Source organism: Acanthisitta chloris, unplaced genomic scaffold (assembly GCF_000695815.1).
Source record: "Acanthisitta chloris isolate BGI_N310 unplaced genomic scaffold, ASM69581v1 scaffold15294, whole genome shotgun sequence".
Lineage (NCBI taxonomy): Eukaryota > Metazoa > Chordata > Aves > Passeriformes > Acanthisittidae > Acanthisitta > Acanthisitta chloris.
In genome coordinates, this window is record NW_008668914.1 from 1 (window position 1) to 13,102 (window position 13,102).

Below are 13,102 nucleotides of genomic sequence, written 5' to 3' on the forward strand. Positions count from 1 at the left end.
AGTGTCTGGTAGTTCCAGGAGAGGAGACAGTAAATACGAATCTCTAACACTACTGCTAACTCCTGGGTACAGTAACAAGACAATTTGGCTCTGACAACTTTTCAGTCAGGATTCCATCAGCTAGAAAGCCTAATTAAGAAATGTAGACTGGATTTTGGATTGTGCAGCTTGCAAAGATCTTAATAAAAAAAGCATTTGCTCTTCCTTGCCACCAGAACTTTACTGTCAGCAGCTTTTCAGCCTCATGAGATGAGTTGGGAGGGAAAAAATCATTACAGCAGTACATGAAAAAACACAATATACTATGACTGAAATTAAAAGTTGCACTAACTGGTCCCAGTGTAGACACTCAGCCCACCTTCCCCCACACTAAGATTGTGTTCTTAGGACTGAGCCACACACCACATCCACTTATCCCCCACAGAACACTACACAGTGAATGATCCCTTTCACTAGTTCATGTCGTGCATAGATCTGAGACTTTCTGAACATGAAGACACCAAGTGTGATGTTATATACAGATTTAACAGAAAACTGCACCAAACTTTTTCTTAACTTGGCCAATATTCGACTCCCCAGGACAACCTATCACGAAATACCATAGGGAACTATCCACCACGAATGTCACACCAAACAGTTCCAGACTTACCATTAGCTACATATGTGATCTTGCAGAGGATGTTGTCCCTGCTGATCTCCTTGTTCCCCTCTGGTGGGCTCACTAATGTCTGACAGATCATAGCAATGTTGATTTTGGCACGGACACAGCGATTGTTGAGCTGGCAAAAGACACATGTTGGTAAGCCTCAAACTAACTCTGGTTCAGCAAACTTATGATCACTAACATTTTGATTCACTATGCAGGCTGAGACACCCTAGGAGCTGTTTCTGAGGGTTTGCAGTCTAGCACTGCCTGGATCTAACACGAAAGGGATGTGGTGAATAGGGAAAGGACTGCACTAAAATGCCTCTGAATCTCAAGTTTCTGCTTCCTTAACACATATTACTTTAATTATTGTTACCAATCAGTAAAGAAACATTGAAAGAAAAATGTATCAGTGTCTGCAAATACCAACTAATATGTTTTCACTTCAAAACAGGCTAGGGCATAGCAATCCAAAGGAAACAATCATTGCTGCTCTGACACAGCCAAGGCAAAGCTGTGCATGGTGGAGACAATCCCATCTACAGTTACACCATCCTACTCCTGCATCTGACAATATTCAAGAGTTACAGATTTGATTCCATACAAAATAACCTCAAACTCTTCAAAATGTTTTCACATCTCCATAAATTTTGCTTGTGACCTGTTGAAAGCACCTTAGATCTGACAACTGTCAAGACTCAAGGCAAGAAAGCTTTAGGCTCAGAATGTCTTCATCAGGTCACTGTGCCATCTAGTTTAAAACAACTCTATTTTGGTTCACTTCCCTCACACTAGTATTCCACATGCATTAGCACACAGCAGAAAAGCAGGACCTTCAAAGCAGAACTTCACAGAATCAAACCAATACTTACAGGAGCACTGTCATGCTCTACAGAGAAGTTGCACACAATCCATGTCTCTGGGTCATTTTCACTGAACGCTGGTATCTTTCTGATGGCAGACAAGTACAGCACGTCCCTTTGAGAGGCTGGCCACACCCTCTGCAGAGAAACACCTGAACATAAGCTTTTCCAGGTTTGCAAATTAAGTACTTACTATCCTTAGATACAGGGGAAAAAACAAGCAAGGCAAACCAGGTCAGTTATGGCATGAAGTGTCTTCAAGTTAGCAATTTCGTTTTCAAAACTGGAAATGAATATAACTGTTGCAAACAGGTAACAGAAATCTCAGGTTGTGTGGTTATGCTTCAGATCAGAAAAATTAAGGCAAAACTTTAAGGCCTTTGAAATCACAGAATCAATCAGGTTGGAAAAGACCTCCGAGATCACCAAGTCCAACACATGACCTAACACCACCATGGCAACCAGACCATGGCACTGAGTGCCATGTCCAGTCTCTCCTAAAACACCTCCAGGGATGGTGACTCCACCACCTCACTGGGCAGCACATCCCAGTGTCTAATCACCCTTTCTGGGAAGAAATGCAGAGAGCCAAGCTGCGATAGCTTTTCCGGTAGACAACAGGAAGAGGCAGCTCCTGTCCTGTTCCCTCAACCCCAGGTTTACAGCTCAGTTAATACTTGTAAGCTACAAACTGAACCAGCGTTTAAGCATAACAAGATGTATCTACAGTTGCTTATGTCCCTGGAGAGAAAGAGAGAGAAGAGATATTTTTTAAAAGTATTATAAAAAGCTAGTACTTCAGTAAGTCAGATAAGGCAAACTGGTATTATCAAAAATAATCTGGAGATCTTGGATATCTGGAGAAGACAAGGTTGCATGGAGACCTCATAGCAGTATTTTAGTATCTGAGGAGGCTCCAGGGAAGCTGCAGAGGGACTCTGTGTTAGGAGCTGCAGGGATAGGACAAGGAGTAATGGGGAGAAATTGAAAGAAGGGAATTTAGATTAGATATCAGGCAGGAGTTCTTTCTTGTGGGGGTGGTGAGACACTGTCCCAGGTTGCCCAGGGAGGCTGTGGCTGTATTGGTACAGGTTGCCCAGGGAGGCTGGGGCTGCCCCAGCCCTGGCAGTGTTCACAGCCAGGTTGGATGGAGCCTTGAGCAACCTGCTCTGAGGGGAGGTGTCCCTGCCCAGGGCAGGGGTTGGGGCTGGGTGGTCTCTAAGCTCCATTCCAACCCCTTAACATTCTATAGATCCTATATTGTCCTGAACAGTATTTTAAGTTGTTGTGCCATTGAAGTACCCAGAATAATGCTGGAACACACATGCCCCATGTGTCTCAGTAAGTTATTGCATAGGGATGAAGAGTTTTACCTTGTGTGTCTGGTAAATGATGATTGCATTATCGGCTAAGTTCTCCACAACATGGAAGTTTTCAATTGTTGCTACAAGAGAAAGGGGGGAAAAAAATCCACCAGTAAACAATCACAGACATCAAGTCAATGCCATAAAAAATCTCCTCGCAGATAAACATGCAAACTGAGGAACCAGTTCCTTACTTTCCCAGTCATTGCGGACATCGACATTCCAGAAGTAGTGGCAAACTTCATGGCCTGTTACCCCTTTGACAGCATGAGTAGCTTTCAAAGGGTCTAAAACTATGCCATTCTCTTCCACTTCTCTTCTGTACACCTGCAGCAAACACAAAGAGAGAAATGTAGAATAGGAATTGTCACAACTCCTCATGTTTTAACTGTTTAAATTTAATCAGTTTAAGATAACCCCAAAACACTTACCTAGAAGATTATCACAGGAATAACTGCCATGTGAGTGTTCTGTCTCTGCTGCAGACATTCTTACATGGCAGTTCATGTTAAAATACTACTATTTAAAGGATCTCTAGTGGAAAGATGATCAAGCTACCTGATTTATCACTGTGCACAAGGATCCAGAAGCACAGCAGAGCTACTCTAGCATTTCTGTACACTGAATTTAGACATCACTTTATGAACAAGCTTCAGGTGGGAAAGAATTGAGAAAGGAATCTGCAAAGACAAAGCTATTGCAAGAGTTACATAGGATTTTGTATGGATAAACAGATTAAAAGCCACAGCTCTAGTGAATTCCACTCCCAACTCAAACGATTCTATTCTCAGAGAGAAGTTTCAGCAGTATAGCTTCCCAAAAAATCATGGAATCATTCTGGTTGGAAAAGATCCTTCAGATCACTGAATCGAAGTGTAAACCTAACACTGCCAAGCTCACCAGGCTGAAATTATCTCTCTTCACAGCACATCATTAAACAAATCCCAAATGTTTACCTTCATCTCTCCTTCTTCTACCACTAGCTGCCAATTGGCATCTCCTCCTACATCTTGCAAGGAGTATGTCATGTGGTTTTGTACCATGTCTTCCACCTTTAAAAGAAAAAAAAAATAGGCATTTTTAAGTCATTCCTTCCATCTTTTTGTGCAGAGATCTGACAGAATGGGAAGTCACAAGTCAATACTTCAATTCCTGTGCAGGAGCTGAATTTGAACAAGAGAACTTTCTAAGTTAAGAACGAGTAGGTAATGCTGAATCTTGATTCCACTTCCAACTTCATTCTTTGTGGGCACTTCCTATCCTTCCTTTGAGCCTCTAAGCTGCCAAATCTCACCACTTCCACCTAAACCAGTTCTGCTTCAGCATACAGGAAATTCAGGCATCTCTAACCAGAATGACAGTGCACTGGAAGATATTCACTGAGGAGCATTTCACAAGCTGCACAGGGAGAAGGCAGACAAGTTCTAAAGAAGTGAATGCTTATCAAAAGTCATATTGAATGAGCAGTGAAGAAAACAGTCACGAGCCAAGGGTATATGCTCTGTTTCACTGGCACCTTGCTACAGTTTCCAGCTAGAAGAAAAGAACACAAATGCCCACACTGAAAAATTATGATGGTTATAAAATGCTCATTTAATAACTATTTAGCTAGACAGCTGTGCCTTTTCTTAAGGCCAAATATTTGGTATATTTTTATCAATCTATGTGAATACCTCATTTTTTTATTCCTTATAATGTGCATAAAAATGGGTACTGGGACAGGAAATGGATTTTTATCTTAAATCTATCTTACTCTGTTTCTTTGGTTCCTTGCCCCCTTTCCAAATGCCCCAAATACAAACAGAATTGTAAGGTTATCTATAGCTGTGTAATGTTTTGAGTATTGGAAACACTTCAGTAACTTTTTTCCACCCAAAAAGGTAAGTGGCTACTAAACTTGTCCCAGCAAGTCCACATGACTCACACAGTTTTTCTGAATTACTAGAAATACCTTCTTTTTTTTTTTCAAAAGGAAAAGCACTAAAGCAAAGGTTAGACTAATCTTTGTGTTGGTCAGTTAATGAACAGCCTGAACCCTCAAGTGCTTTTGCACAGCTTACAAAGATAACGAAGCCTAGTGTGCAATAAAATAACATATAAAACATGTATTTGAGCAAACAAAACAAGTAGAAAGCTAAACTAAATAAGGATCTTTCCTTCTGCGTATGATATAAAATTGAAGGATGTTATTTACTTCTAACTGAAGTCAGTAATTTTGTCTGTGCTATGTACTCCACAGGCAATACACCTAAGACCAGGAAGAAAAAGGGTCATTGAACCAAGTCAAAACCTCCAAACATCAAAATTAAATCTATTGGATGGAAATTCTAGTTGGTCTTGGTTTATCTACAGACTTCTCTAGAGCAGGAACACTTACGCTCCAGTTTTCGCAGGGTTTTGAGGTTGTTTTGGTGTTGAGTTACGATGAGCTAAAAGCACCCCCAAGACTTGTGTTTCTGCTTTTGGACAATGTTTGCTGCCAGTTACTAGCAGGTTTCCTACAAAAGATCCTTCTGCTTTGTTTTCCAGTGCAACAGTGGCAGCACAACACAAACCAGGTATGAATGTGGGCTATTTAAACCTCCAACTTACTAGCTCTAGGTCACACTTCCTTCAGAAAGGAATCCTTGCCACGCTCCCAACATTTACTTGCCACACCTTCAGGTTCTTTTGTCTCTTCTCTCCCAACTCTGAATTTATTAAGCACAGACGTATCCTTTATACAATAATTATTGCCTTTTGCTAGTACCAGTGTGCCAGGCAGCCCTGGTCTGAACATTAAGTGTCACATTCTTCACTTTAAAGGGCCTCAGAACAACTCAACCTATTCTAAAATCTCTGATATCCTCAAAAGGAAGTGAACTGACCTCCCACACAACTGGAAGAGGCAAAACTACGCCTTGCCAGAGGCACAGTGAAGGACCAGCTCTCACCAGAGCCCCTGGTTTATACCTCTCAATCTTAGAAACAAGGTTGCAAGTTTCTACCTAAACTTTTACTGACACCAAAATTTCCTTCATTCATATGAAGTGCAGGAAAAAAAAAGTCACATTTATTAAGAATCAAGATCATAGATTCATAAAATGTTAAGGGGTTGGAATGGAGCTTAGAGACCATCCAGCCCCAACCCCTGCCCTGGGCAGGGACACCTCCCACCAGAGCAGGTTGCTCAAGGCTCATCCAACCTGGCTGTGAACACTGCCAGGGTTGGGGCAGCCACAGCCAACCTGGGCAACCTGGGACAGTGTCTCACCACTCTCACAGGGAAACCTTGTGTCTGATATCTCACCTGAATTTCCCTCTGTCAACTTCTCCCTAACTTCTCTGTCAACTTACTCCTTGTCCTAGAACATCCTTCACAAAAGCCAAACTGCTAGCCTGGGGACGGAGGCCAATTTTTTACTAAGAAGTCCAGAGCAGGTTGAAAGGAAAGCAGGTAAATGAACAAATGTGCTGCTTTTCTCATCATGCTCTCTGTTGTCTTTAACCTGTCTGTCCAGCAGCACTGACGCTCCAGAGCAGGTGGACTGACCTGTGGGTCTGGCAAACATTTGCTCTAGGAAAAATACCCGCGGGATGAGGGTGCGTGCAGGGATAGCAGCTCTCTGTAGGGAGCCCATTAACTTGAATCTCATTTGAAGGCTCTCTGTAGTAACTCCCAAGTAGTATAATCCATGCAGCAGTTGAAAAGAGCAACCTGACTCCAGTCCATTTGATCCTGATCCTTAACCACCATCTGCATCAGTGTGATAAAGGCCTGCCCCACCTCAGGTTTGTTTTTCAGTGGTTAGTTCTGCAGCCACAGCAGTGCTCTGGTATTCAGGGTTGCCATTTGAATGCAGAAGGACATCACAGGCATAAAAGAGGTGAAAATAGGGACACCTGTGTACCTTGGCAACTGTGAGCCTCCCTTTTACTCATCTGCCTGTGCACCCATAACCTGACACAGTAAGAGTTTCTATCCTTGCAACCAAACCTGCCTTCTGTACTTCCTTGCTTTATTATCCTGTCCTCTCAAACAGAGAGAAAACTGAAAGACTAACTTGTTTTGCTAAGGACTTGTATAGTTCTTCCCTTGAGATAAATTCAGAATTCAGAAACAAACTGACTGCAAAAATTGCTGGGATTTAATCCCAGGAAACAAGTCCTTAAGTGCTGGGCCTGATTGTGAACTCAGTAATAAGGGAGTAAAATTCCTGGCACTGTTGGTCAAAACAAAAATCCATTCCCATGTGAAACAGCAGGTTGTTTGCAGTGGTTGCTAATAATTCACAACAACTCTGAAACAACAGGTCCCAGAAGGAAGCTCCACATTCACAATCACATATGGATCACAGCAGAAGGAAATTAACTGTGTGAATGCCATACCTGAATAACCCTTTGGGAGACTAAAGAGCAATGTGGAATCACCTATCTAATTCTACACTAAATGATGATTTTCAGAGCAAGCACCTAGAGCAATGCACATTACTGGGATGTGCCATTATGGCTGCACTGAGATACTCAGGATGTCAGACTTATTTTCTGAAGGATAAGCAAATACACAAACTCTTCAGTAAAATTTGTCATAACCACAATGTTGTTAGCCAACACACTTTAGGGCCTTCCAGTCATCAAACCAGTAAAGGTAAAAAATGGTAACAGTGCACCATAACATTTAATATAGATATTATATTGATGCCATTACAAACATTAAAGACAAAATTCAAACCTGTGATTTAAAAGCAACTAAAAATACTTGATATGAAGCAAATATCACCTGCAGCCTACATAAAACAGGTGTTATTCTTACTTCCACTGTGGCTAGAAAGACCAAATTTTCAAACTGTATGTATTAAAGCTATTAAATCAAACCCATCAGTTTCACAAGAGTTTGGGCCTCTGCATGAGTGGGAAGCATGCAAGCTGGATGCAAAGAAAGACAACCATTTAGTACAGGAATAGAGAACTGCTTTGTTTGCCCCAACGTACTAGTGTAAAGCAAGCAGTGACTGATGTAACAAAACAACCCAGGTTCTAGAGAAGAGGATGAAACACAAGCAAAGATATGCAACCCCCACATCAGTACAGTACCTGGGTGCTGAATCTGTGAACATCATCAGAGGCACTGACTAGATCAATGGAAGACATGGAGGAAGAGCGACTATAGGGCTACCAGAGACAGACAAAGAAAAAACCAAGTAATCAGAACAAAGGCACAACAGAGCATTCAGTACCAACTTGCAAGCAACAAGATAATGAAGAAAAGGAAAACAAAAGCACCATAAGCAGCGAGGACAGCGGCGAATGCTGATTCCATGCACCTACTATACATTATGCTCCCCAGTGTAGCCCTGACAGGAGCAGAGTGTTTCCAGTAACACTGAAATACAGTCAAATCCTGATACAAATGACTGGATTTTTGGGTGTTTTTTAAAATAAAATCAATTCAATGAATTTGGGTGAAGGTATCTTGAAAACACTGGGGTTAGCCAGGTGGGGTTTCTCCTTTATTATCTGACAAGCTAAACACAAGTCTAGAATATTCTAGACAGATACTCCAATCAGTGTTTTTTGAGCCAAAACAAACACCAGTCCTCCACCAATTCCAGCTATTTTATTTGACAGTGAGTAACTACTGAAAGTTACTAGAAACACCAAAAATCTCACCTACCCTTATGAAATATCATATAGAAGTATCACAGTCCAGCCCATTACTCTGAGGAGACTGGGGAAATCCCTTACCATCTGCACAAATCGATGAGTGCCCGCAGCAGAATATTCATCTCCAGAAGGTAAGGAAGCTGGCCAGTGGAATCTAACCTTTTCATTCTGGGACTGCAACAAAACAGGTTTAATTATTATTAGTCAGCTGCTACTGACTGTGACACAAAGTGAGTCATGCTCCATCTACACCGTGGCTACAACTACTAGTGATGACCACGACAGGCATGGAGCTGTCATCCTGCTGGAATTCCTGAAGACTGGATTCATCTAAGCTTCAAGGTGTGTTGCTTAAGTTAGGGAAAACAGACTGGCAGCATTAAGGATCCATACAGTGCTATCACAGCCAATTTTACCCCCCACTAAGAGACAACAACATAGGTAAACTCACTTGGGGATTACATGTCCACTTGAAAGTCTTTCAATTCTCAAGTCATTGTATTCACTATATTCCTAAGTGTAAACACTTTTAAGACAAAGGATGCACCACTTTGTTATTCCCTCTCACTTTATATACTCCTATACTTTCTCATATTCCATACATTTTCTTATGTGCATCTTATCCCTTTTTGGCCCTTGTCAGTGAAGTGTATTGAAGAAATGAGTTTGGGAAGTAGCCAGAGCCTACAGAATCTTTAAATGAAACCAAACACCAACAGAACTATGTCCTTCCCAGTTCACATACCACTAGAGTCAGAAGAAACTTCAGACTAATGATCAGGTTTCAAGAGACAGCTGTGGTGTTTGATACTCTCATTTCAACAGGGCAGTTACATATAAAGGTAAGTTTGATAAAGGAAACTTACTTAGGAATTAGAAACTAGAGACATTCAATTAGTTGAACGCTTACACTATGCTCTTCTACGTAAGTTGTGAAGTCCCTCAAAATTAGCATGAACCAACAGTATGTAATTGCAAAAACATTCAGTGAAATCCCCTGATCAGTGTCAGAGTAAAACATCTAGTGCTCCAGGAGATGCACCTCAGGACTGAGTTTAAGTCTCAGAAGAGGGACCCATCATTAAGACATTTTTCAAGTAACAATACCTGTTCTTCCATTTTATCCTGTCTATCCAGAGCAGCTTCAACAGCATCAAAGAATTCTTCTTCATTAATCAGACTATTAGGACCCTCCTAGAGCATAAGAAGCAAAACCAGTTAAAAATTCTGGAGGCATGAGAATTCCACTTCAACTGAATATCAGAAATACGTATTTATATCACTGATGGAAGAAAATTTCTTCTATAGACCTCAGGTATTTTCTCCAATATTCTTAGATTACAAATCCTTCAAAATCCTCTGCTTGTAAAAGGAAATTACTCCCTCTAGCTGCAATTTAGGGATAGTTGCATAAAGCAGATAAAACAGGAAACTGAGTAATAGTGTCAATATGCTTTGACATCAGATTTGGGGTTCAATTAACAAATATCTTCACTTGCAAATGTTTACAGTGCATCAATGAAGTACAGCTATTAACTTGATCGTGTAGTTAGACTCCTTCCAAGTACTTCAGTGTTTTAAGGCACTGACTTTATGTGTTCAAAACACAAGAGAAGACAAAATTCTCTACTGAAGATTCTTGGAAAGAACAGTTTGACACTACACAGCCAGCAAATAAAAACTCCAGTCTACTAATTTGCCCAGGGAGGCTGTGGCTGCCCCAACCCTGGCAGTGTTCACAGCCAGGTTGGGTAAAGCCTTGAGCAACCTGCTCTGGTGGGAGGTGACCCTGCCCAGGGCAGGGGGTGAAACAAAATAATCTTTAAGGTTCCTTCCAGCCCAAACCATTCTGTGATTCTATGATTAGTCTTCAAAAGGTGTTTTATAAATCTTAGAATTGGACTAAATACCTGAGGAGGATGCTGATTAAATAAGCAATTTAATAGATGAAAGGAACTTAAAATCACTGAATTTCTCAACACAGTATTACAAGCGGAAGTGACAAGTTAAAATCATGTTAAACCTCACATTTTAGGACTACCTCTGCAGTCAGGGCTTTTGTATTGGCCTTACAGATCTCTGCAGCTGAACCATTAAAAAGGGAAAGCACAATGCTATTCCATATAAGCAGTATCAAATGTAGAAAAAAATAATCAAAAATCAACAGAAATATCTGTAAGCAACACGTTTTAGACAAAAGCAGAATCACAGGGTCAGTCAGGTTGGAAAAGACCTCTGAGATCATCAAGTCCAACCTATGATCTAACACCACCATGGCAACCAGACCATGGCACTGAGTGACACATCCAATCTCTCCTTAAATCCCTCCGGGGTGGTGACTCCACCACCTCCCTGGGCAGCACATTCCAGTGTCTAACCACCCTTTCTGTGAGGAATATGGATGGCTGAGGTAAAGACCTACTTCTGCTCACAAAACACAAAAAGACTGAGATTCTTATAGTTTCAGTTTCCAAGGTGAACACATAAATAGGGCATTAACACACCTGTGAATCACTTGCACTGGTTCATGCAGTATCACTTCCCCCTTTGAGAAACAACCCAGTCCTTAGAAGTGTATTGGGTTTGCATGGCCAGGGCTTGGCAGTGGGGGCTACAGGAGTGGCTTCTGTGAGAAGATGCCAGAAGTTGCCCCATGTCCAAGAGAACCAATGCCAGCAGCTCTGGGATGGACCCAAGGCCATGAGCAATGGTGGTAGCACCTCTGGGACAACACATTCAGGATTGGGGTAAGACTGTTCAACTACAGCCAATGAACAGAGGAGTCAGAATGTGTGAGAGAAACAGCTTCGCAGACACCAGGGTCCGTGATGGAGAGGGAGGAGGTGCTCTAGGTGCCTGAGCTTCTCCTGCAGCCTGTGGTGAAGACCATGGTGAAGCAGCTGTGCCCTCGCAGGCCATGAGGGTCCATGGTGGAGCAGACATTCACCTGCAGCCCATGGTGGACCCCACACCAGAGCAGGTGGATGCCCAAAGGAGGCTGTGATTCTATGGAAAGCCCCTGCTGGAGCAGTTCCTGGTAGGACCTGTGTCCCCATGGAGAGAGGAGCCCACGCTGGAGGAGGTTTGCTGGCAGGACTTGTGACCTGCACTGGAGCAGGTTGCTCCTGAGGGACTGCATCACATGGAAAGGGACCCACACTTGGAGCTGCTAAGGAAGAACTGCAGCCCATGGGAAGAACTCATGATAGAGAGGTTTGTGGAGGACTGTCTCCTGTGGGAGGGACCCCATGCTAGAGCAGGAGAAGAGCGTGAGGAGTCCTCCTTGTGAGGAGGAAGGAGTGGCAGAAACAGTGAGGGATGAACTGCCCACAACAAACCCCATTCCTTGTGCCTCTGCACAGCTGAGGGGAAGGCGGCAGAAAATTTGGAAGCAAAGTTAAACCCAGGAAGAAGGGAGGGGCAGGGCGTTTTTGAGATTGGATTGGTTGTAAATTAAGCTTCATTTCTCTATGCTGAGTCTGTTTTGCCTGTGTCAACAGTGGCTGAGTGATCTCTCTCTGCCCTTACTTCCGCCCAGAAGCCTTTTGTCACATTCTCTGTCTCCTGTCCAGCTGAGGAGAGGAGGGACAGAGGGGCTTGGTGGGCATCTGCATCCAGCCAGGGTAACCCCACCAGAAAAAGTCATTTTTAAGCATCTCAAAAACAGAACTCATACCTCATAGTCAGGCCCGCCAAAGTGGGACTTCTTCTTCAGTTCTGTCACAGCATTCTTGTAGGCTTCTTCAATTCTTCTCCTTCTCTCTAGCTCCTGTAAAATTACATGACCATTGGAAGCAGTGAGAACGAATTATCAACATGCCAATAAATGGAATAACCAAGTGTTGCTTTTTACCCCCCAAGCAGCAACTGCAAAGGTGATGGTTTTCTATATTTATTAGGTGTATACATTACATGTGACCATATATAGCTACATATATAACAAAAAGCTTGGAGAATTAGATATCTTGAGTATACCTTCTAGGTCACATGGAAGAAACCAGCAAGCAAAACTGATTTCCAGTTTCAGCAGAGCTATTTGTGGTTCATTGAGGGTCTGACTGGCAGTTTATATAAACCTCCTTGACACAGAGGCCTGGGCAGGGATAACAGAGGGGGAAAAGTAAAACTGGTAAAAGGCTAACTTGCTGAACGTGGTGATACACTAATAAGTCACACCCTCTTAATCTGTATCTATAATTAGGATCAATGGGAATCATTTTGTGGACTCCAAGCAGAGACTAAGAACTCAACATTGTTCTCCCATAAGAGGCTGTGACTGTACTAGTGTCACTGATGATGTCTGTATCATTGTGTATTTTGAATAAAGTAGTAGTAATGCCAGAATCAGATTAAGTCTAATAAGATTAAGTCTGCAAATTCTGGAGACTGACAGACACTTTCAGTGAACAAGCTATGAACACTTCTGACCTTCTTGAAGAATTCAGCTTTTAAATGTAAGAAGTTTCTCTGATTCCTTTCAGAATTACTTCAGGTGAAAAAAGTTAAATCTTACAGGTGACAACTGGACACCACACACCACTTCCTGATGATATAAAGTATTCAGCAACCCAAAGTGAAAATAAGGA

General features: G+C 42.2%; 1 protein-coding gene across 1 annotated transcript; it reads right to left on the bottom strand.

The window, feature by feature from the left end:
• Positions 1 to 649: 649 nt before the first annotated feature.
• LOC103800750 (collagen type IV alpha-3-binding protein) lies at positions 650 to 12,285 on the bottom strand (the record flags this gene model as incomplete). Its single annotated transcript, XM_009073132.1, has 9 exons — positions 650 to 779; positions 1,519 to 1,647; positions 2,883 to 2,953; positions 3,068 to 3,200; positions 3,830 to 3,925; positions 7,947 to 8,024; positions 8,598 to 8,690; positions 9,624 to 9,710; positions 12,193 to 12,285. Coding segments are annotated over 9 exons (910 nt in total), but the record flags the coding sequence as incomplete, so codon positions are not given.
• Between the last annotated feature and the right edge of the window lie 817 nt (positions 12,286 to 13,102).